Consider the following 26,414-nt stretch of genomic DNA (forward strand, 5'->3'; position numbering starts at 1 on the left):
GCATGTAGTTATTGTGTACATATGCTTTAATGGTAATTGCATTTCGGGTGGTAATAAATGTGAAATTATTATTATTATACATTATTTCTCACTGTAATTAAAACTCTTTGAAAGGTTAGTAGGATGTCTGCTCACAATGCAAATAATAAATTAGCATGGCATTTGATTTTGTTCTCATGGGGAAAATCCCCAAAGCATCTTTTGCCATGCAAATTATCAGCTACAAACAGTGATCCAAGACAACATGCTGTGGTAGCGTAGAATTTGGAGTGGTATTTGTGTCTTCTGCTATAATAGTCATGTTAAACGCCGTGGTAGTTTTAATTATCAGGACTCATTTAAAATATTGAATTTGTCAGGGCAGAAAGGGCAGTAGAGAACAAAAATGTCTGGTGGAATGGAGTCCTGTGAATCTCTTCGTCATCTTCAGTTTTACGCTGATGCCATCACTGCACAGTGTGACTTGCTTGCTGCTTGTGAACCTATATGGAGCCAGTGACAGAAGGTGAAAGAGGAAAAACAGGTCTGTCGGGCTCTAGTACTTATGCTTGTTTCAGTCATTCTGATCTACCGTGGTTTCAGTGAAAGCTGCTTTCCTTCTTCTCCCCTTGTACGAAAAATGTTTGAGGCATCTATTATCTTCTAGACCCACAATACGTGTTTCAGGCAAGACGTCTTGCAGTGACTTCAAGGGGCAAGAACTAATGACAGGAAACAGTAAGATTTAAATTGGGAACAATCTTGTGTCCCTTAAAACAAGGGGGCTCAGACTTATTAAGGCTGGATTTGACTTAAGATAAAATGAATCCAGCAAACACCCATTTTTTTGAACAAGTCACTAACTCTGAAGAAAAGCTGTTCATCAAAAGCATAGCTTACAGCAGGCGGCAAAGTACCCATTCAGTACCCTTCCTTTCACAGATCCAGGGACTTTTCATCTGTATGTGTGACCCCAAAGAAAACACAGCAACTCATCAAAAATAAAAAGCACGTGTGATCTGCAAATACATTCTGGCTTCAGTAAGGATTAAGTCCATGTAAATGCAGGTGGGAAAGAATCAATGGAATATCAATAGTAGATTTATATTATGACCTGAGTTGATTTGCTACACCAGAAACCAGCCTAGCTATTATTCAACGTCAGTAAAGAAGATTGGGATACCTGAGGTATATCACCCTTAATAAAACAGTGAGTATATTGTAGAACTAGAACCTTGCTTTGTAAGAACCGCACATTGAAAAGCTGTGTCTCAAGGGAGGGGATATAGCAGTGTCTAAAATTACGCTATGAAAAAAGAGACAGACTGTTTCTGCATTTATTCATCACTACCATATAGCTCAGGTTGGAAGGGAACTCAAGGGACCCCAAAATACAGAGCTGGCTAGTCCCCAGTCTGTCACTGCAGAGGGGTTCTTCCTTCTCAGGGCCTGGACTTCATTGTTTATCCATGCTGTATTTCGTAAGACTCCTGTTGGCCCGTTCTGCCAGCCTGTCTATGTTCCCCTCAGTGGTCATCCTGCCACTGTGTTGGTTCTTCCTCCAAAACTGGAGTCACTAAAAACTTGACATGAGTATACTCCATGTCCTTCTCCAGGTCACTGATAAAAATATGTAACAGGTCCCAGGAAAACTCTTATGGTACCCCATTTATTACTGGCTTCCAGGTAGAGTACGACCATAAACTGCTATGCTCTGAATGTGATCATCCAGATGTTTTTTTACCTGTCACATTGTCTACCCAACTAGACCAAATTCCTACAGCACCTGAGGTGGAACGTGTGTGTTTTTATCCATATAAATAAAACAGAAAATGATTTTGGTTGAAGGAAACCTACATATTCCATTAATTCAGTCTGCAACCAAGTAAGTTATCTACTGTTTGTTGAAGAGAAAATGCCCATAGGCTGAAGATAATGCTGCACGTTTAACAGTGATAAAGCAAAATGCAGATTCAAAGACAATGTGTTCTGACACATTGCACAGACTTTTTTTGTGTATGTGTGTACAGGTTCTAAATGTGGACACATTAGGCTTTGGGTTAAAAAGGAAAATAAACCCTTGAAAGGTTAGAAATGAAACATGTCTGAATTAAAACTCTGACTGACACTTAGAAGATTTATTCTTCTGACCTTTGGTCATTCTAAGATTGCATCTGCTATTTTCTGATAGCATTGCATTTTTGGCTTCTTTTCCTTTGTTTTCTTCGTGGAACTTTTATTAACTAAGTAAGTACTATCAGAGTCACTTGTCCAGTGTAAAATAGCAAGTAAGTGCCAGAAGACTGAATAAAATAGGAGAATGACTGGTTTCAAATTCTCTATTATACATAGTATATTAATTATCTTTTACTTATCATATAAAACAAATTTTTACCATAAAATCCCAAACTGCAATACTCTGACTTTTTGTATTTCTTTGTTTTTCTGCTGCTGGATTTGATCTGTAGGTACTGAATCTCTAGAGGAACCTGGAACAAATTAATATTCTGTTGACTGCCAAAACAGCTGGAACAAGCCTTAAGTTGGCAGTAGCCCCAGGGAAACGCCACAAAGAGGAGCTATTTCCTACAAACTTCATCTGCGTTTCTACCATCCATAGACAAAACACACAACTACCATGCCTTTATGAAACAAAACAGATCATCCAAGTTACTCCCAAATAACTGTGTGAGTTTATCAATAAAGATCTGCTGTGTACCAGATACTCTGCTAACACACTGTTTATGTTGCCATGAAAACAATTACTTTCCTCCTGCCAAAAGCTAATTTTTCTTAACTGGAAATTAGTGTGTGCTTATCAGCAAAGCTGATTAATGGTGTATTTTCTCCTGATATTTGTCTGAAAAGGCTAAATTTAGATTAAGCCACTACAGATTTCTTTCATCAGAAATTAATCTGCAGATGCTATATTCTGATCTGGCAGACCTAGTTCTCTTTTACAACAACCAAATGTCCTTCTGCATCATTACTGTTGTGAAAATGCAACGCAGGAGAATTAATCATTACTAAAGGTTTTGAAAAGGCCAAGGGTTGCGTGTGCAAAACATTGTGCTTTACCATCAAAACAGCTGCTGCTTTGGCAGGACAAGTTTTGAAAACAGAGGGGAATTTAGCAGGACTTTACACCCAGATACCAGTTTTAATGGAAGAGGACACTAGTGTGCTCCCTAGTCAGAAAGAAGAAAAAGTCACGTTACATAGCAGCTGTTTACATGAACACTGGAACGATTTAGTGGCTAGAGGTAGGTGGTTCAGGGGAGACATAGCAAAAAAGACAAAAAGGATAGCATTAATGGCACTGCTCTAATGATTGCTAATGTGAAAAGTCTACTTTCGGGTGAACCATCTTTGCTTTGAAGTGCCCAATACATTACTTAAAGATGAACTTGAAAAGCACATAATTTCAGACTCTGAATCTGTGAAGCATGTGCTGATGCCTTCATATTCCAAATGACAAACCAAGCATAGCCACCAAAAGGAAGAATAACCATGAAATCTTAAATAACTTACTTGTACTCGTGTGACATGTAGGTACATAATACAAGCCACTAGGAAGCATATGCAGAACACCAGGAGAACAAGAACTACGGTACTCCTAGAATCAAAACACAGCAGAAGTAAAGCAATGCAATCAGTACAGGGTGAGAACAAACAGCACAGGGTCCTTCTGAAATGGTGTTTCGGATGAATGGTGACAATCTCTCCCTCACCCTTCCTGTAATACTGTTGCAGAGGAAATTTGACAGTGAAATGCATTGCTCTCAAGAATAAGAAATCAGTAAATGGGACCCTGGCAGAGATTTGGGTTGCCACAAGTAACAAAGGGCCACATGTTTTTTTAAACATAAACCCAGTATAAGACACCAGGAAAGTTCATAATCAGGGCTTTGAGTGGCTACACTGCGTGTATGCCTCCAGAACTGCACAGCTTAGGTTGACAGGAACATAGCCTTACTTTCACCAACTCCACCTGGGGATATAAAATATGTTGTTAGTTGAGAAGCTGTTTCACTCAGATGATCACAGGAATTGTGAGAATGTTGAGACCATTGCTTTCTGTGTCTTACAACATTTTATTGCCTCTAGATTTTGAATGTCCTCCTTGAAATATTGTGATTATGTGTCAAACACTGTTACTATCACTACTCCCATTACAGTATCACATTAAACTTCTTGTCTTTTGCATTCTCGTCATACTTATAACTGCTTTGGCAATCTAAAAAGCAACATAAAGCTCCAAGTTCTGTGGAGATGGGAAAATTTTCAATACTTCCCAAGTTTTAGTCTAGCTCATGGTTCCATCTGTGTAAGTGCAGGGAATGAGCCCAAGATGACTAGTAATTTGGTAGCATGAAGCCACCACCAACAGACATCGTAAGAAAGAATTTAAGACTATTGACTTACTATTCACCTACTATGGGTGGCTTTTATAATTAACACAGTGATGAACCAGTCCATCTTCATGGCCTTCAGTGGTCATATTCTGCTGGAATTTGTGTGTCTGTCACATCAGAGCTTAAATTCAATCTCTGTCCTGCTGTTTTTTAAGTGACAGTACTTTTTGGAAAGGTTACCAACTACAGTACCATATGATTCTTATAAATTCATTCTAGCTTCAACTATACTAATGAGCTTTGTCTTTCCTTGTTCTAAATTACCATGTACTGCAGCTGGGCTATACTTTAGAAGTAGGTGAAGGAGTTCTTAGCTCTGCTCCAATTAGTCAACAAAGGTGGTTAGTCTGGAAATTACATTATTTTTATAAGTGACTTTGAATTCTTCAAATGAAACGTATTATATAGCAAATTTAAATAATAATTATTACTATTAAATTAAAAAAGGTGTTTCTCAAACTTGCAATTAGAAATAACAGAATATAGGAGTAAGTGTTATTCTGACAGGATTTGTGAGTAGAAGAGACCAGAAATTATAATGGGATTTTCAAAAGCATTATGCTGTGGCCAGTTTTATGCCTAATAAATCCTAATTAGTGAAAGTGAGTGAAGCTGATTTTAAATGTTTTGATATTCTCACCTGAAGAAGCTTATTACTAATCATTTTTATAACTTGAACACAACCGTATCTACTTCTTATCACCCCTAGATTTGAAAGTGAAGTCTAATTTATTTTTTATTTAGCAAGCATTCACACAGAATTGACAACGTCTGAATTAATCACTAAGCTGTATCCCTCAACAATAGGCACCAGACACCCCCCCCAGATCCATCAGGAGTATTTGGTTATACCTGCTTTAGTGCAATCAAGGTCTGACTGCAACTCACATTGGAATGGCCAAGCCATGCAGTTTGTGTAGTGATAGCACTGTTACCCAAAACCTGAATGCAGGCTCTAAATCTGGGTTGAAAACCTGGATTGATACTTCAGTGCTTAGTTCCCATTAAGCTCTGTATATGTTTATCTATGTGACTATTAATACCTGAAGCACCTTCTCCAAAGCCAGCACAACTGTAGTGCAGAAATGCTTTGAATAAGTGTGGAAGATTTCAGTAGGTTTTTTTTCTAAGTGCATCTCCTTCTTCCCAGAAAAGAAGTGGGAAAATCGTTTTTAGTAAGATAGCAAAATGTGTCTCCTTTGGACAAATAGAAGAGAGAATGGCTAGACTAAGGGTATACCAACAGGGAATCTCGTGTTTGAGAAGATAGCAACCTGGGTGCTAATTCCCATTTCAAAGACATTAATTTTTTGACCTCGAACTGATGCTTGAAGATGTTCCACTTTGAATTATAATGGGAAAAGACAGAAACTTACTGTGGTATTATTAGCAGGTAGACAAGGCCAAATAAGGCAGCTAGAATTAGTGAGAGAACTACAGCACTGGTAAAATACTCATCCTGAAGCTGGTGGTACTGTTAAAGAAAGGAAGAAATGAAGACAGTGAGCATTTTATACACACCCAGCCACCCAGGTTTTACATTCTCAGTAGGAAAGAACTACAGCCTGAAGTAAAATAAGTCCCTACCCTTTGTACAAACCTACAAATAATCATTGCTTAATTCACACACACACATGCACAAACCAGGTGTGTATCTACACGTTTTCCTTGACAGACTTCAGTTTCACCTGCTCCTGTTGGCCTAGCTGTTTAGTTTTCACCCTGTAACTACTAAATCTGGGTTATGCTCAGACATAAGTTCATTGTTTGGAGCAAAAAAGATTCACTCGTTTTGAACAAGGAGGTGGCACTCCACTGATTCATCACAAAAAAAAAAAGCCAAACCCCCCTTGGTGCTGTCCTCAAGGTGTCCTGCCACCTTAACTACTGACCTGGATTTCACTGGGATAATTTTGCTCCCAGCAGCTGGTGCAGTGCTGTATTTTGGCTTTAGTCTGAGAACTACACTAATAACACACTGATGTTTTAGTTGTTGCTAAGTAATGCTTACCCCAACCAAGGACTTTTCGGTCTCATGCTCTGCATGTGGGGCACAAGAAGTCAGGAAGCAGCAGAGACAGGACCCCTGACCCAAACTAGCCAAAGGGACATTGCACACCACAGCACATCATGCCCAGTATAGAAACTGGTGGGAACTGGCTGGAAGGGACTGATCGCTGCTCAGGTCGGGCTGGGTATTGGTCGCTGGGTGGTGAGCAATTATAGTGTGCATCACTGCTGCTTATTGTTGTTTTTTCTCTGAGTTTTCACTTCCTTTTTGTGATCTCTTCTTTTTATTATTATTACAATATTGTACTTTATTTTAGTTATTGAACTGTTCTTATCTCAACCCATGGATTTTACCCGTCTTTTCCAATTCTCCTCCCCATTTGATTGAGGAGGGGAGTGAGCTATCTGGTACTCAAGTTGCCAGCTGGGTTTAAACAGCAACGGCTGCTCAGGACAGGACACTAACCGGTGGGTTGGAGGCAGCTGCTAATGAGAGACACAAGCTCAGTTTTGGGTAGTTACTGCCCTGATTCCACTAAGCCTCAGTCCTTACAACAGAACACTTTCCAGGGGTGGAAACACGGGTCTTTTCTCAGAAAGATCAAAATTTCAATCTCATTTACACCAAAAGACTTTCTTATTTTGAAAGAAAACAATTACCAGTAGATAATAAATCACTGTGGAAACTTGAAACCAAGGTTAATTCCCAAGACCTTTAAAAAACAGAGTCCAATCTGGCACACAGCCTTCTGACTTGAAACAGCAGTGGCATGAAGCCTTAGACTACAAAGTGACTTAGAGTGGAAAAATACATTCTACTGCCAAATTAATCCAAAATCCCTTTAGCTTTTTTAAAAACATAAACCAAAGGCTTTTATTTTTTCCCAACTAAAACAACTTGGATTTACAAACAAAACCCGTGCAAGGTAGGGACAGCTCTACTTTGTTAGGTTATATGCACGCTTATAAGCCTGGAGTAAGTCCACTGCTTTCAGCAAAGTCACACTGGTGTAAGATCACAACTTCGCACAGAGATTTAAGATTGTTTTTCAAATTTTTTTAGGATTGATGGGATCAATAGTTATCAGGCTACTTATGCAGAGGGAAGCATCCTCCTGTCATTAATGCTTCCCCAGAGCAGATGAGTCAGTAGGCAGCCACATTGCCATGAGACAGCATTAAACCAGTGACACACATCAGGCAGTCTGGAGAAGCAAAAGTAGGGCCAAAACACAGGATGTGTAACTTTATGGGGAAGGATCTCAATTAGTAGAATGATACTGATAGTTCTTTTTATCCCCTCTACATGCTTCCATAGAACGTGGAGATGATGTCTCCCTCTTAACTGAGAGACAGTCCAGATAGCGAGTAGAATATAAGTATTGTCTAAAACCAAACAACAAACCAGTGCTAGTTGACTCCTGGTCAGTGAAAGCAGTAAAAGATAATTGTAAGCCCCCTTACTTTATTTTCACGCTCAATTTGCTTGTACTTCAGGGTGAAGAAGTTCAAGTCAGCCATCTCGGACTCAGTTTGCCGGGCCTCTATCAAGCGGCTGATGTATCTGTTCACTCGAGTTCCTGGAGTGTTGTACACAACATTGGTAGAAAAAGAGGAACGATTCCTGAGTTTTTCAGAGGCCGTCCTTAGTGCTCTCCTCTGTAGCACAGATGAAGAAAGAAGCACAGATTTTAATGGTACGGTTTTTCATTGCTGTTCATATTAGCTCAAGCTCACAGCCAGGATGAAGAACTCCTTAAGCAGAGCAACGATCTCCATGTGATTGCCATCTTTTGAAAACACCTTAGCCAAAATCCCGATCTCACTAAAATCAAGGAGAAATTGCCCACTGCATTCCAGGATTTCAATCCTCATCCACAGAAATTCTCTTCACATACTGCCCTAACACTTCCCTGCCACTGAGCAAATAATCCGTTTCATCCACAGCAGTGTGACTTTCCCTAGAAAAACAATTAGAGTATCCTTTTTCTAATTGAAGACATGGACATCGCGAGGACAAGACAGCCAGGCTCTTCATGACACAAGAAGTCTGACTGTCCAACACTGTCTAGGTAAGAATATGCATTTTGAAAAGGTAAATTTCTTTAACCTCTTGCACAAAGACCATGTGTGACTTCAGAGGGTCTGAAATCTCAAGTGTTCCTATTCCTAACTTAGCCAAGTGGCTCTCTTGTTAAGACCTCTTGGGTATGCCTTAATTGCATTCGCAGTCCAGATGGAGCACTCCAATAAATTATCAGAGCTAACCTGTGCCTAATTGGGGTTAATTCCTCCATGGCTGAGACAGCACAACTGACAAGATGATCACTCCTTTGCGGTGCAAAAGATTTATCACAGAGAGTATCTGAAAGGGGCTTGACAAACAATGTCTTACTCTTCACAGAGAGCACTTAGAAGATGGTGAGCAGCTTCTCAGCCACACTGGTGGTAACCTTCAGTCGAAGGCACTGTGATGTGGAGACACTCAAGGCCAGGCTGGATGTAGTTCTGGGCAACCTGATCTAATTGAGTATGTCCCTGCTCAGTGCAAAAGATCGAACTAAGAGGAGCTTTGAAGGTCCCTTCCAACCCAAACCATTCTATGACTCTATGATCTAAACCATTACAGCTAGATCTTTACTAGTATGACTGCCCATGCCTCAGCACACTGAAAGGCTTAGAGCCTTCCCCAAATACTCTTGTAGATGCAGCATTTTTTAAACATGGAATAAGAAAGATGTAGGCCAATCTTGTAAAAGAAAAACCAGTCATCTAATGGTTAGCACACTAAGTAGGAAGAGACATCACTTGAATATCCTTTTCACCTCAAAAGGAGTCAAGCCTAACTTCCCTGAAGAGTTTTGACAACCAAACTCAGACAAGTTGTACTATTTTTATACAGCTAAAGGAATACTTTTTTTGTCTAACATCTGCAGAGTCCAGGAAGACAATTCAAACCGTTATGAAATGAATGACAAGTCTGCTCAGGGATAAGGACAACACTGGCTCAGGATATAATCAGTAGAGTGTCAGCAAGCTGTTACAGAAGTACATCAGGTTTCTCTCTTCAGAGCAGTCAGTACTTAATAGCCCACTCTTTCAAAGCTATACTACAGAATATCCTTTAAAGCCAGATGGTAAAAGGAGGTGGTGATTGCTATTTAAGTAATTCTGCAGGAATGGCAGTTTCCTGCCTTATTCCACAAGAAGTTCTCATGAGAGCCTCATTAGTGAACAAATAATGAACTACAGCAGTTCATTAACTTACATAGCTTATGTTATATGTAAATTATACCTGAATACTTATGAACAGTGGGAAGGGTTAACTGCTGACTGACACCTTGGTTTACTGATTATGAAGGAGAATGGACAAAAGATAGCATACATAAAATAACCTTCCAAGTTCTGCTTTGCTGGCTTTATAGGTAGAGAGGAGGTTATACCAGCATTAACCAATTATGAGGCTACTTAAGTCATTTTTCTTCAAACTATCAGGTCCCATTACTTGTTAAGTTGCCTGTGGTGTAAGAACTAAATGTTTAAACATGAAAAATAATCCTGTGGACATACACAGATTAGAGCTTTCAAATCTGTCTTCTGGGTTCTGTTAGCCATAATAAAAATCTTCAATTGCCAGCCAAACAACTATTCCAAATGTTTCTAAATGGAAATAAAATTGTTCTCTTGCAGAAGACATCTGTCCCATAAGTTTGTGGGGAAACTGAGTGCTTTCAGGAATATCGTTAGGAATATCCAATTCTGCTCCTTAAAAACAACAACTAGTTAGCATATGTGTTGCTTAAGGTACAGCAGAAAGTACATCTTTGGGGATCTTTTATAATCTGAATTTGATCCTACAGCATAATAATAGGGGTGAGCAAAACAGCATTAAAAAACCCCTGAAATGCTTCTCTTCTTTAAAATCTGGAATGAGGGCAGATGATGGGAGTTATTCTGATATATGAAACATTCTAATATTTCTGTGAAATAAATTCAATTATTCTGCCAATTTAAAATAGGGTTAAAGTTACTGTGCTCAATCGAAATAGCTGTTGCTTACATACACTTATTTTCACTAGGTTTTCTTAATTTTTATCTCTATTATTATTTCACAAAGCAGACTTACATTACATTAGGTCTTATATGTGATCAAGACCCAGCATTTATATTTCTCAACAATTAAATAAATACATACTGCAGTAATGCGCTAGCTTCAAAGCCTTTATAGCCACAGCTTGTTTTACATGAAGTGAGGACTGATATCTCTGAAGTAACCCTGCACTGCAAAACAGTGTATTTACACTAAAATCATGTATCATGCTCCACAATAAATGTTATGTGTTAGGTACAAATGCTCAGAAAACGGTTTCAGTTAAAGATGGCATTGCAGAACTTCATTGTAAATGTTCTCACATGAGATCACCAGATCCCTAAAACACCCATATTAGGATTTTCTATGTGAACTACCATATTTATACATACATATACATAAGACACATTGCAAAATATTGGATATGCTTCAAGGAATGTGGGGGTCACTTTGTTCAAATACTCAAACAGTGCTGATTCACAACTGGAAGGCCTAGTACATGGAAAAATTCAACATAAAATCTGGAGTTTCTGAAAGTCTTCACTAAAAACTGCATCTTAAAGGAACTGATGTACTTTTCTCCCTTTTTCCCACAGAAAAAACACAAGGACATGCAAAATCCAAAATACAGACATTGGGATGCTTTCTGAAAGTAAGCTTTAGTCAAGATCTTCCATAAATGTATATTACTTTAACTAACCCAAACAACGAAAGGGGGAGCGATCAGTCTAGTAATACACCTAGACCGATCATTGCGATGCCCACATGAGCGACTTTGGAGCACTGGCGCAGTGACCTATGTAACATTGCCACCTGCTGGCCAAGAAAGCGGAATGAGCAACTCTTCAAAAGTATTCTCTCCATCTATTTTGGGGTAGATCCACACAGAGAAAAGGAAGTAAACCAGGCTACTGGCAATTTTGAGTTATGGCATTACAAGCCAATACACGAAAGCAGTATTCTTATTTGTACTACGGACTTTTGTATTTAGGATTTGTATTAGGAACAAAGAAGGTTTTTAGCTTATCACCTGCCTTTTAGCTTTTAGAGAACCATCTTGAGATACCAAATTATTCTGTTATCTTGCATTTGCTGCTATCAGTTTCAGACTGTGATGGACTCATGATGAAAAAGATCAGCTCTAGGGAACTGCAGGAACAGAACAGAAGCTAATTCCTGTGAAGGAAGCCCTTAATAGAAGCAACATAGGCTACCTGTGCTGGCTTGTTCAAGAAGAGCTCCAAATTTGAGGCATGTTAAGTTCTGTCTGTATTGTGAGAAAGCTGTGGGCATGAGGCAGCCCTAGCTTCATCAGGAACACCAGAAACTCCTCTGTCATTTGATCAGGTCACCCCATACATTCTCAGAGCAGGTCTGCTGAATGTGGCCCTGGAACAGATGCCTGAAGAGCCCACACGGATTACCTTATCATCATCCTCACATGTCATGACATTGGAGAAAGGGATCTCTGCTTTGAACATCTTCCGACAGTGCATGAGCTGAACAAGCAGGTAGCAGACTGTCTTGAACTTCATTCTTTTGGCAGGCTTAATGTCTGAGAGAATCAGTCCAGGAAATATCTGTTGGTCAGGAAAACAGCATTTACAACTGTGTCATTATTCCCACCCAAACCGTTCTGTGATTCTGCGATTCTATTCCCATGCAGACATATGTACTTGCAGACATTTCCACCATCTAGTGGTCAGAACAAAGCGATATTGCAACCAAGCAGCAACACATTTTGATAAACACTGTATATTTGCAGACGAAGATGACCTCCTCTTTTTTTAACCTGAGATATAAAGAATCTCTTGAGCAGACAGTATTTAAGCACAGTCTTCACATTTTGGAACCTCTATTTTACACAGAAATGTAGTCTACTAAAAAAGCATGTTAATGACAAACTCTGAAAGAGGCAATATTTGTATTTCTTTAACCTTAAAATAAATTCTGGAAGAATACAGGAAAACTAAGGAGGAAATGAGCATTTTTATTAATTAATGTTAAAAAACACAATTTCAGTCTTTTTCTTATCTCCTTATTTTGTTACTTCAGCCACTGGTAAGACTGTTAAAATCAGAAGAGGCTAGCTTTTGCTTTAAAGATACATTTACATACATGCTCTAAAGGAGGCTGTGAGGCACTCAGGTTCTATCTTACATCTTCTTTCTTCAAAGCAAGACGTGTTATACCATAGAGAAATAGTCTCAAAAGGGTTGGGTATAATCTCTACCTTTTACCACACAGCTCCCAGTTCAGCAAGGACAAATATTTTCTTGGTTAACTCATACGCATCCATTTAACTCTTGCTGACTTTAGTAAACCCTTAGCACATACTTTCACAGATCAGAATAAGAGTAATCCTTTGTTCTACCCTGGGTATTTTTACAAATCATATTCCTCCTTCTGGCATGTGGAACGTAAAGCAGTGCTCTGGCATGTGGAATGTAAAGCAGTGTTCATGGGAAATGTGGAAGGACCCCATGTCACCACACTATGGGAATTTGAGCTTGTAACATTAATCTTTTCTGGAACAGAAATATAAAGAAGCACAGAGGATTTAGTCCCTAGTGTTCCTGGGTACAAAAGGCAAAGCAAATCACACTCCAAAACCTTTATTCAAATGCTCTTAGCCCGCAAATGGCAATAAGGATTCTCTGTTCAGTCTTCATAATACTATGAGTTACTAGAGAAGCTTGTGTTATTACTTCAGAGATCAAGGAATGAAGAAAGAAGCATTTGTTTGGGGCATGTTTTCATGGATACTGAAATTTAGAGAGACAGGAAAAAGACACTGCTTCTATTCTGAATGGCACCTCAGGTACAGGTTTGCCATGCTAAACATGCCATGTTAAACCACACACAGAGCTATGCACTTGCATTTTCTAGAGAATCAAGGGTATATCCTCTTGATCTACCAATACTCTGTTTAGTCAGCCACACCGTGGCTATAAAACACAAGAATGACTTGTGTATACGTAGTTTCTTATTAGCATGTAGCTATGTTACAAACATACGACACGTTTCAAATGTGGGAAGGTGCCTAGGTATGCACATGTGCTTTGTTGTGCCCTGAAAGCCTGATTGAAACCAGGTAGCATCACCAGCACTGCAGTGCATGGTCATTAGCTTGAAGTTAAAAGGACACTCATGTATCTAGTATGTAATCGCTTGTATAAGTGATAGTTTAACAAAAGTGTTCATGAAGCGATTCCCAACATGATTCCCTTCTTTTGAGGGCTTTATGGCTGAAGACTTACTCTTGTATTGCAATAACCACATAGAAGATACCGTATCAGGATATCCACATACCAAATATCCTTTAAGTATTCCCAAGGACACTAAATAGAAAGTTGTTATGCTTGAGTATGGCAGATATGATAAGCTCTTGAGCTACCATTCCCAACAGCTAAAACATACTTTCTGGACAAGTATTCTGCTTATAAAAATTCCCAATTTTCCCTAGCCCTAATTCCTCTAAAAGTACTATATATTTCACTCAGTCTCTCTATCAACCTTTGCATACAGCAAAGATTAGTAACTTCTTAAAACTCCCTCCGGTTTTGCATTTTGCTCCACCTTTTTAAGACAGAGATAAAACAGAATACATAGAGGTTTACAGGTGAACCATATCTCAAGAGATCATTAGCTCTTTCTTTACCCAAACCTTTCACTGTGGACACTGCATTAACTAGGTCAACAACTTCAGTTTTAGGTCTCCGTAAGACAGGCTGGAAAATACGTTCTTAAGCAAGTAGAGAGCTACAGAAGCTGCTTGACAGCCTTCATTATGGAACTGCCACAGTAAAGGTGCAAGAGCAGCAAAGAATAGGTAAAATGTCTTACAAGCGAAAGATTGAGGAAAACATGACTCAGAAAGGGGAGCCCATGGGCACGACTATATCCACCTATAAGGATTTGTACTCCTGTGAAAAAAAGAATTTAGGCCTTCCTTGAGGCAAACTTATTACAGATGTGTTTCTGTATTAACCTGCAACTTTAAAACTTGGACTGGATACAGCCTGGCTCACTCAGGCAGTGTGACCCTGGCACACCAACATGATTGTTCCCCAAACACATGTATTCATGCACTTTCCTGTACTATATCTTCAAAGAAGTAAGTGGAACAGTTTTAGCTCACACCATCAATGAGTCTATTTTTGTTTATAAATCTTACCAGCAGATACTCTATCAACCTTTGTATGTTGGAAATACAAGGGAGCTTTCCAGCTGTCTGGAGTCAAATAGGAGTTTTTCAGCTCAGGGCGCTGGAAAAAAAAGGAGTAATGTATCTCCTTCTGGGCTCCCCAGTAAGAGAAAAACAGTGGCAAAATGGAGTGAAGTTAAGCAAAGGTTCAGCAAACCAGCTGGGGTTCTAAACCATACGGCATACAGAAGAACCTGTGGGAATTCAGTTCATTAGCTGGGAGAAGGCTATGGAGAGATCTAATTGCTATCTTCAACAACCTAAGTAGCAACTGGAGAGAAGACAGAGCCAGACTCAATGTAGAAATGATCAGAAAAAGCACAAGAGACAATGAACATAGGCTGGATCAAGGAAATTCCTATTTGATGCTAAGAACATAAGTTTTTGCTGTGAGGATGAGGATGTGCTGGAGCAGGTTGCCCAGAGAGGCTGTGGAATCTCCAGCCAGGAAAACAGCCACACAAAGGACACTGCGGGACACAAAAGCCAGGCATACTGGCAATATGTATAATTTCATATCTATTAATATAATTAATAGATATGTATAATCTTTATATATATTAATTTATATGTTTGTGTTTTTTTTTTAATCTAGTGGCTGCAGGACACATAGATTCTGCACTGGGACTGAGGATTTTCCATCCTATCATTCTATACACACAATACTAAAAATACAAAGGAAATCTTTCCCACTTTCATCTCACAAATTACGTCCCTTTTTTTTATTGCTACTTTTACAGCAGAACACCACTTGTGACACAGTGAACTTCCAAGTGGAATATTTAAGTAATCTCACCTTCTGCTGTTATCTTCTGCTACAGGCAAGAAATGCAGTAGTCTGTTAGACGTAAAAAAACCCCAATGTTTCTCACTCTGCCTTGTTTCTGAACTTGCTCTAGGCCAGCATTAGAGGGAAACTGGACTGCAGCATTCTCATCCCAGCTCACTTTTTGTAATGCATTTTGCTTTCACACTTCTTTATGACCCTTGGGATCACCTTTTATACTGCTCACTGTTCGTTTTCTTCATCGCGTTAGGGAAGGTTGGCTGGTTGCTGCAACACAGCTGGCAAACAAGTTTAAGAGCTGGGATTTTCCAACAGAGCACTCTGAAAGCAGCCAGACTATCTACAGCTTTGTGAGTATCTTTAAGTATGCAGACAACAAACCGAGTGCTGATTAGAATCCTGGGAAAACACCCCAGTGTTTGAATCACATGTAATACCCTGGTAAGGGATTCACTGGTGCTTATCTGGGATTCTCAGGAACAGCAGCAGTCTGTTGTTCCCTTGGCTATGTTCAACTACAGCGCTTAAAATGGCATGGGACAAAAGACACTAATGAGACACAAAGCACATTTACAGAAATCATCAATGCTGTAAGCATTAAGTCTATCTGTGTTTTCTCTCTTCAGGCAGGCAGAACCATTTCTCTTGGTTAGCAGTGTTTGTCTGTTAATATCTGCACACCATTTTGCCCTGAGATAGGTATGCAAATCTTTGGCTTTTCAACCTTCTTACAGTTAAAATCATCAGACATATACTTTTCTATCCTTTTCTACTGCCCTTATGACACATTTTGCTTATACCTCAGCTGTCTGTCAGGAAAGCGTATCGGTTATTTTTGCCAGTAAGCAATATAGCTTCTATAAGACAAACTCTAAATATTCAGAACGCCTTGGCCACTTCCTTGACACAGAAAAAGTTTTTAGCAACTGTGAAGACTAAAACAATCCCTAAGAGATTAAGAACGGGAGAAAATCTTACAGCAGTGCCCCATGCTTCTCCCTTCTACAGATTCCGTATTTCTGGAAGAAGAAGAGAGGAAATCGACGTTAGAGCACATTAGTAGCTCCACCATCGCTGACGGCCCAAGCTGTGTGCTGTCACATTGATGATAACGCACTGGCAGTTTCACAGCAATTGCAGAAACAATCCTGAAGATGGACAGCAACACACTGTGCAACACAGCCACCGTTCCTCTGCCTGTGTTTGCTGGGTGCTAACATAAGCGGTGTTGGGGTGCGTTATATTCCGACAACTTGCGCAATGCAGTGTCTCAGCCACAAATCGGCCCCTGTCCAGATACAAGCTAGAGCTTCCATCAAAAGGCTGTGTGCCTATCTGTTAAATTAGATTTCGCAAGGTGTATCTGAGGTGAAATGCCTAAGCTATACATTCAGATTTCCAGTTAAGTTCCTTGGTAGGAGCTGTCAGCCACTGGGAGCAAACACCACCCTGGAATGTCCTAGCTGTGGCAGAAGCAGTAGCTGCAGGTAGTCATCCATCTGAAAGCAGAAATCATTCATGCCCATCTTTGAGCTCATATGCTTCACTCGGGGCATTTCAAATTAGAACAATTCTGTCAAATATATTCTTGCTGGCTGCATGCTAGCAAAGGATAGAGTTTGTCTGAGTAGCTGAAGAAGTTTTCACATGCTTTGCATTAACTGTAGAGCTCTCTTCTGTTGTTACTTAGAGTCCAGGTGTTAGAGCTCTAGCACTCCAGAAGGGCTGGTAAGCATGTGGTCACTTAAGTTAAAATACCCTCAGAATGAACTAGTCCAGAAAGCTGACAACTTACAATGACCATGAAAACTCTCTTGAGACGAAGTGAACTGGGTATTTCTATGAAAGTCAGATACAAAGAAGTCCTAGGGAGCTGCCAGCCATATGGATGGATTTATTGGGCCAGAAGCACTCTGTGGAAAACAGGAATTTTACATGTTTGGAAAAAGGAGGAGAACCTGAGAACAGTTTGGTATGTTCATGTAGGCATAACCAGAGTGATTAAATCAAATTAACTTTGCAGAGAAGGAAATTTCCTACAAGTACAGGTGGAACTTCAATTTGAATGGAAATACTAAATTAAAAAGAAGTGCAGTAATTTCAGACCTGTTGTTTCACACAGGTTTATTTTGTTCCTTCTGTAGCCTTCTTTTTCTTTAGTTATTGTTCACATGATGATATCAAGATACTATCTTTTAATCAGGTCAGACAAAATCCAACAAACTGCTATCAAAAATCCTAGTAATACATAGCTTATATACACACACTGCTTCACTTTAAAAAGATAGATGAAAGTACTATTAAGACATGCTAGAAAGCATCTCAAGAGGGTGTAAGAGCAGTTATTTGAGTGAAACATGCTAGATGCTAACAGTGATTCACAGGTAAAAGTGATTTATGAATAAAGTCAAAAGGCAAGCACATGGAGTCATTATGTATTTCATCCATACAACACAAAAAAGCTAGCATGAATCTATGTTGTTTTCTCTGTGATGTATTGCACAAAGTTCATTCCATGCCTGGGGAAAACAAAAACCAAATCATCCACAAGGAAGACATAAGCAGACAAAACCTGTTGGTTGGTGTTGAAAAGATACGATTCCTAGTAATTTATTTTAACATAGAAGGCAGATCAGCTGCTTCATGCAACAAAGCTGATTAACAGTAAAGGAGGATGTTGTACTCCAAGTCAAAAAATACTGCCTTTTCAAGCAGCAGAGCGATAGAAAATGTGTTTATTTCCTATAACTCCTTGGTGACAGGACTGCAATGCAGGAAGTTTAAAATCCCATCTGTTTATGCTAGATGAAACAACAACAGATGAAAATGATGTGACAGCCTTTGCCACTTTTCTTGCAGCCGTTGTCATGCAAGTTAGAACGAATCTCAGGTTGCTGAATTTCTGCCTATTGGATCATGAGTCAAAGAAATTAAGTGATCAGCCTTTTGAGCCTCTAAATCCATCTGCAGCTCGTAACAAATCATGCCGCAGGTGTAATGGTGTAGTTAATTGCTCTACATTTCTTCTATAGTTAATTGCTCTACATTTCTGCTGTTTGCAGGACCTTTTCCATTTTAAATAGGATTTTCCATTGAATGCTTCCGAGTTGTGTTTGCTTATTGAGAAGATTCTTGAACCTTCAGGCTTTCAATTCAGTTTTCCTGAAATCCTAAGATTGAAAAAAATGCTCGTCTTCCTCAAATACTGCTTTACCTTCTCTTTCAAAGAGACTGCTGGTGTTTTGGTTTGGCTACAATTATTTTTTGGACAAAAATAGAACTGAAATTTTAGCTGCCTGCATTGAAACACTTAGGACATGGTTCAACACCAGGCAGGAGACAGAGTGCCATACCTCCAACCAGCATCTGCTTCCTTCTGGCTGCATAACTAAACAAAACAAGGACTCGGGAAAAAACAGACCCTGTCACCTGGGATTTTGGTCATAGCATCACTCAGACAATTCAGATAATAGAGAAGGGCTGTCCAAGCTCCAGAAAGGATTTTCTGAGACTGTCTGCCATGGCTTTGTATATATGTGATAAGGTAGGAAAGAGCAATGTCAGCCTTTCCAGAGAAACTGCTAGTTTCCAAAGGGCAAACAGATGTACTACTCGCTTTCATGGATTTTTCATGGATTTCTGTCACTGTGTGCTATTCGTATCAGTTTTACAACCCCCTTTTCTGGACACAGGTCTACTGCTTCCTGTGGTCTAGAGCATTATTTGTCTTTGCCTTAGCTCTGGAGCTGGCAAAGTTACTTAGTGCAGCTGGTTACCTTAATCTGGCAATGAGTAACAGTGACAGCAGGCTCACTTCTGTAAATGCAAAACCTAACACATTCCCCTCACAAACACTTGATCACTTCTGACCACTGCTTGGCTATCTGTAAAAGTACCTTAGGAATTTTAATTATCTGTGCTGGGCTGTTGAAATCAATGAGCCTTTTTCAAAGCTAAAGAGATGCCATCAAAGAGAACTGCTGCAATAAAAGTAAGCACGACCGAATACAAAATCACTCAGTTATCACCAAGTTTGTGGCCAAACCTTAGGAGGTGTGACACTGCAGGAGAATCATACCTTCTAGAGCAACCACAGAAGTGAAGTACAGTGCAGCTAAGCTCACTACCTCTGCTGTGCTTTTGGAAGCCAGCTACAGAAGCTGTAAAACTGAGACTATGACCAGTGTCAATGCTGACAATGAGAACATAAAGAATTCTAATGAAACCAGATCCAGTCTATTAAAACACACCATAAATTAAATTTTAAGCATACAGATTAGTAAGGCAGATTAGAGAGGAATCATTAATGGAAAAAGCCAGTATCTGGGTCTAAGCAGAGTTACAAAGTTCTTGTAAGGGTCTCTGATATTAATGTATCTGGCCTATATTTTTTGCTCTGATAAAACATCCACATGCAGTAATATTTACAATACTTCAGAAAGCCAGGACCTTTTGAAACTAAGAGAATGTCCATGTGTTTAAAGCATAGGGTATCATGAATATTTCATGTGTTAGAAAGAGAGCTGTCTTTCTAACTGGATCAGACCTGTTTGAAAAGTCCAAGATATTCATGTGCATGTCAGCCTTTGTAGCTAGTTACATTAATCAAACTTTTCAAACCTTGTTTTGGCCCACATCACTATAGGCTGTAGTATCAATAACAATAAATAAATTATAAGTAAGAAATAATAAATATAAATAATATACAATATGCAACATATATATAAATAATAGATGTATAAAAAAGAATAATAAAATAGCATGAAACCATAATTAAACTTTACTTAAAAGAAATGTGCATTTTCAGAACTACAAACTTTGTCAGGGCACTGTAACATTTTGTATTGTATTAAAAAAGCCTTATTTGCAAAAATCTTTAACTATGATGGCCAGCAAAAGAATTTGATTTGAAAATTTTCTGTATGCCTTTGGAAATCACACAAATTATTTAAGTCTGTTTAGAAGCTCTTTATGCAGCCAAACGTGCATAATTATTGCTTAATAACAATAATAGACTAATATAATCTCTACTAAAATAAAACCTGTAACAAAACAAAAACAAAAGTATTCCCTCAGTGGCCACTTAAAAGTGCTCTCTCACGTTAGCTTATACACCAGACTTACATACCTGATCAGATCACAACATTGTGGTTGTTGGCTGATTCGGTAACAGATTAAAAAAATAATGGAATACTTTATAATGTGTTCATGTTTAAGACATAACTAGTACATGAATGAATTGTCTTACATTGTTTCTCATTCTTGGTTTGGGTGTTATTTGTGATGAAAGATCTCCCTGCCAGACTAAATATGGGACAGTATGGGGTATGTGTCTCCTAAATAAATTAATAAAAATTATAAAACCCTAAGTGGGCCTATTTACCTTCCAAATTCAACAGATTCATGGCCATCTGTTGCTCATAGAATGGACTTTCATCCCTCTTGGCATCATAGCTGATAAAGTCAGTTCATATTAATGTCAGATGATGCATAAAGAATAAAAAATGTGTCTGCATTTCAGCTACTAAGGCTCTGGAGGAAGAAATACAACATTAATCCAGCAGATATTTGAATTCACCTAGAGAAACTCTATCTTGTCTGTGCTTCATGGGTAGCTTTCTGCTTCGATGTCTCTGAAGAGTTAATGACTGAATCAGAGTAGGAGGGGACAGCAGGCTTTTATTCTGAAGGTAAATACAGTATTATGTAGCTTGTGGTCCAGTGATTGGTATGCAAGTACATGAAGACTGGAGTTGTGTGGTGTACTGTAAGAAACAACAAACTGACATGCTGATTGATCTGTGAGCCCAGAGGAGAAGCTAGTCAAGACCAGTACAATTCAGAAGAGTTTCTCTGTGCCAGTTTGGCTGACACACCATTCATGCATGTCGGAGAGCTAAAGTTAGCCAAGCTGTACTGCAGCACCTGCCACTTCCACAAGCCCATCAGTGGCACCACTTGGGTGGGGTGGCATTTGGTTTATGTAGCTGATGACAAACTCATCAGTCATTTCTCACCTGCAGTTTCTCAGCAATCTTGCAAAGATGAAGAAATGTGTGCTCACACAATAGTAGGCTCTCATCCTTGCACATTAAACATGCGTTGACCTGGTTTACTTTAATATGGGAGTGTCAAGGTTCTGTTCCTCAATCACTGGTAAATGCAGCTGAGTTGACACAACACAGTGTCTCTCTCCTTGTCTCTGTGCACCAATCTACCAACAATTTCCTAAAATAAAAATATTTCTCTTCTCAATATGAAATGAAACCTGATACATAATAACATGGGAAATTAAATTATACATAATGCTCTAGGAGTGAAAACAACAGGAAACCAAACCAAACATACCTGGCAGCATTTAGCAACACACCTGCCTTAATTCATCTCACCCTTACGTTTTCTTCTTTACTGGGATTAGTTAATCTACAAACTGATTCTGGTTTTAAGAGAGCTACCAGAAAACTGGCTCCCTGGCTGCCAGAGCAGATCCAGCCCACTGTCTTCCCACCTGTTTTCTTTCACACCATCTAAAACCAAATTTAAACATCTACACCAGCGGAAGAACTGCTATAGATGAGACTGCAGGATTTCCACAGTGAATGAGAACACTCCATCTCTCTAATTACAAGATGCTTTAGAGGAAGTGTATAAAAAACCCCCACCCTTGCAGCAGCCTTTCTGGGGTAAATGAACAGGATCTTTCACTCCCAGAATCAAATTCCCCAGTGACCGAACTTTCAACATTTCCATAAAAACTCCCTAAGTCAGCAAATTCAGACCAAGAAACTGACTGCAGGCATGGAATTTAAGATGACCTGTTTTTTCCTGGTTGCATTTTGGTCGAACACCCATTGGCTAACACCCCCAAGCATGGACCTTTCACATCACTTTATAACGTGGTCTGTATTGGTTTCATACTTTCAGAACTGGATATTACAATTTCCCTCTAAAGACCAAATCCTTGAATGAAACTTGTTTGGGCAGAGTCTCAGAAGATAAGGGTGCAAAAGTCTGTATCCCAAGCTGGCTGTCTGAGATAAAGAGCAATAAAGTTCCTCTTGGCCTGTAATCATGACATGGCAGGTAACTTCTAAGACAAGCCTCATTTGACATGGAAAAGGTCGGAACAAACTGAATGTGTTTACCTGATGATTATGGACTTTCAAGACTTCTACTGAGGTCACAACATTTTTTTAGTAGAACAAAAGGCTGCCCTAACCTCAGTAACTGGTTGAGGAAGAAAGGTGTGACTATAAATGAACTTGTTGGAAAACCCATGTTACCACCTTCACTGCATGCTGAGATCCTAGATATCACCATCGCACTGCTGTGCCTCTGTTCTTCATATTCATATATGGTTAGAACAAGGAGTCACATTCATCTCCATTAGGGTGGCTAAATCCTGAGTAACATCTAAGAAATTAAGTTCGTGCTCAAACGAGTTAAAATCTTCTCTTACCTTATTCTTTCCACACTTTCCATTTTCTGTTCTCCACCAAAAAGAAGAAAAGAGCAGAAAACGTTATTGTCCCTCAACAGTACTGGTGACTTATGCCCAGTACATCTCCAGGGGTCTGACAAAAGGAAGAAGCTGAAGGGAGAGGAAAGCTTAAGAAAAGGTGGAGGGAAAGGCAGCTCAGATACAAAAGGGATGACCAAAATAACTGTGGCAGCCTGAGGTGACAGAGCAAGAAGGATAACATTGAAACTGTCACAAGCAGCGCAGTGTGGCAGAAGAAAAGAACATGCATGCTCTGGATAGAGGACATATTATTTGTTGCAATGATCCCATAAAATTTACTCAGCTTCATAAATACCTGATCTATGGAATGGTGGTATCTACATTCAAAAGCAGGATGGTTGGCAGCAGCCTCTTCCTCTGACCTGGATAAATGGCTTGTGTTGTACAGGCTGGCCACACAGCAGCATATCCAGACTTCCAGGGGATGTTAGTTCAATCACTGTTGAAATCATTTCACTAGTTTTTCTACTGTGGGCATGCCATATCTGTAAATACTACCTTTTCTGTGTCTATTCATCAGGAATCCTCTAGGTCCCGTAAAGGAGCCACCAGTATTGCAAGTGATGTAAAAAGTGTTAAGAGAGCCTAAGTAAAACGGGAATATGGGAACGAAAGAGTAAAGAAAAACAGAAAGAAAACCAGCCAAGCTGTGAGCATTACTATTCTGAAACACCCTTTTGAAGGGAGAAGGAAGGGAAGAGGGAATTGACGCTTCTGAGTAACGTTATGTGATTTCTGATAGAATGATTACAGAATCTGAAGAGCTTTTAGAAATCAGAAATACCAGTATTGCCTCTGCTTTCAGAATAACACAGAACAGCTGTTAAATTACGGAAACACCACAGAATAAGATGGAATGTGTGGAGCTTACCTTCCTACGATGGGATGGCACAATAAAAAATGTTTCGATATTATGCTTCTTCAAGAAACTATTCCTTTCATGACCATATCCTGGTTCTACCTCATAGTCCCCATTTAGGCACTCTAAGGTGGTCTTTGTAATGTGAACTTTCCTGGAGGGAAAAAGATGACGTTGTTTAAAGCAAAGATACATTATGATCAAGTTGCTACTGAAATACAGCCCTGAGCAGAATCATAGAATCACAGAATGGTTTTGGTTGGAAAGGACCTTAAGATCATTCAGTTCCAACCCCCTGCCATGGGCAGGGACACCTCACACTAAACCATGTCACCCAAAGCTCTGTCCAGCCTGGCCCTGAACACTGCCAGGGATGGAGCATTCACAACTTCCTTGGGCAACCCATTCCAGTGCCTCACCACCCTTACAGTAAAGAACTAGTTGAGAAAATCATAAAGACACAAAGAGGTCAAATTACATGCAAAATCCCATTTTGATGTATAAACAGCTTTGTTTTGTCTTTTCAGCCAAATAGAACACAGAGATATTTCCATCACATGCAGTTTCCAAGCTTGAGCTGTAAACAGAAAGATAACTCTTGACTGTCCAAACACTTGCAGATTTATTGATTTATGGCAAGTGGAAGTCTGCACATCATCTTCCAAATTGTGTGGCTCTCCTCCATGCTTACCTCACTGCCTGCTTGGAAAAACATCCTGCTCTTTGAAACTTGTGATTTCACATTCTGAATCCCTCTTATGCATTAAGCAGAAATTCCCTTTTCTATTCCCCTTCATGGCTTTGACCTTTTCATTTACTTACAGCTTCGTAGGCAGCTTTTTACTTCGCTTTGTTTTGGCAGCACAGCCATCTTTGACACTATCAGTGAGTTTTATTATGCTGAAAACTGTCCTTACATTTTCTCCCAAAAGGCTCCTTACATTTGCAATGTCCTCACAGAAGATATCTGAAAAGCAATTACTGGTTTCCTCTATTAAACATGTGTTCAGATTTTTGCTTGCTGGAAAGCCTTAAGGTAAGGAAACATCCCAAACACACTGACTAAATCGTCTGAGGCAGATGTATGTAACACGGAGAAATGGACTCAACCATAAAAATCACGAGGTTTCACTGTCCCCCTGTTCAGCAAACCATGATCTCATAAACAGAGGATGATTGGTCCCAGTCCAAATGGGAGTTGCACATAGAAGCACACCAATGCACCTTTGAGAAAGTGCTCTGTGTGCATTTAAGTTGAGTCCAAGGCGGTCCAAGGAGTACTTAAATTCCAGGACATGCCCCATGGGTTGGCTGCAGGTTTATGTGCTACCGTATCACTTGCACACACACCATCAGTATCTGAGTCCATAAACAGGTATTTTTTCTGTAGCATGCTGCTACTGTTGGAAACATTACCATGTAAAAGGAGTAAGGCTCACACCTGTACATGTGTAGAGGTGCAAGGAAAAATATTTCCTGGAATAACTAGAGGTCATTACTTTTATACATGAAATGGTGAAAGTCTAGCACTGCTGCATTCCTGGCATTGCCTCATTCCTACTCTTTATATTTGGCAGCTTCTAATGAGGATTTTGCTTGGAAATATTTTGCTTCTATTTTAGCCTATTATGAATGTAAATATCATTTTGAGAATTTCATAGGATAAATCACATAATATATTAATTGCTGTTATTGAACACTGCCCTTATGGGTAGCACGTGCCTCAAAGAAGGAACTAAATTCTTCACCCATACAGGTTTCTGTTTCATGTTCTATGTTTTTTTTCCAGACTTACCCAGGCAATCCTCCAGCTTCCATTACATTGGCTAAAGTCACATCATTTGACCAGACATCATATTGCCATTTTCGGAGACCCAGGACCCCACAGAGCACCCTGCCTGTATGCAATCCAACTCTCATGTTGAGATCAACTTCTGTGGCTTCTGCAACAGATCTGGAATAGAAAGCATCATGAAGTCAGTCTTTAGGCAACAACACTGCTCTTGATTTTCTTCCTCTCTCTCTTCTTCAAAGTTAAAATATGAATCTTTTTGGACATATAGATATACATTTTTAATATATATAGATAGATATACACACACACACTTTGAAAAAGACAGGATCATTGATAAATGATATATTCAGGCACTGTTCTTTTCCTTCACTAATTTCCCAGGTGTAATTCCGAATAAATGATTTTCTTGGTCATATTTTAATTACTGTTGAACCTATATCTCAGTATATCTGCATTCCTTGACCTTATGCATTAAAATACTATTTTCCAGGTTTCATTACATTTAATAAAATTAAGAAAAGGAAAAAAAAAAGAGGGGGGGGGAAGCAAGTGTAGTAAATGGCTTTGTCAAAGAACTTCCCTAGCTTTTAGGTTTTATTAGCCACTTTTGCTATCACAGTCCTGTAGAAACTTCAGTATCTTACTGTGAGATAAAGAACTTTCTGGCTGAAACTCCAATGCCTCAGCAACAGCCAACTTTGCGCTTCCCTGTATCTGAGATTTTCCTGCATCTCACATATACTTATTTTA

At 39.3% G+C, this 26,414-nt stretch overlaps 1 protein-coding gene across 1 annotated transcript in view; it reads right to left on the reverse strand.

Moving 5' to 3' along the window:
* The window catches only part of ADCY1 (adenylate cyclase 1), a 141,891-nt gene that overhangs the window by 22,639 nt on the left and 92,838 nt on the right, over positions 1-26,414 (reverse strand). The window contains exons 6-11 of the mRNA XM_057431443.1: positions 25,665-25,823; positions 23,882-24,023; positions 11,919-12,074; positions 7,869-8,063; positions 5,771-5,868; positions 3,511-3,595 (exon numbers count right to left, since the gene is read on the reverse strand). Coding sequence (XP_057287426.1) covers positions 3,511-3,595; positions 5,771-5,868; positions 7,869-8,063; positions 11,919-12,074; positions 23,882-24,023; positions 25,665-25,823 — 835 coding nt within the window. The remainder of the gene's footprint in view (positions 1-3,510; positions 3,596-5,770; positions 5,869-7,868; positions 8,064-11,918; positions 12,075-23,881; positions 24,024-25,664; positions 25,824-26,414) is intronic.

This window comes from Pezoporus wallicus, unplaced genomic scaffold, assembly GCF_028554395.1.
Source record: "Pezoporus wallicus isolate ANWC-B61680 ecotype Strahan unplaced genomic scaffold, APGP_CSIRO_Pwel_v1 scaffold_11491, whole genome shotgun sequence".
In the NCBI taxonomy this organism is placed as follows: domain Eukaryota; kingdom Metazoa; phylum Chordata; class Aves; order Psittaciformes; family Psittacidae; genus Pezoporus; species Pezoporus wallicus.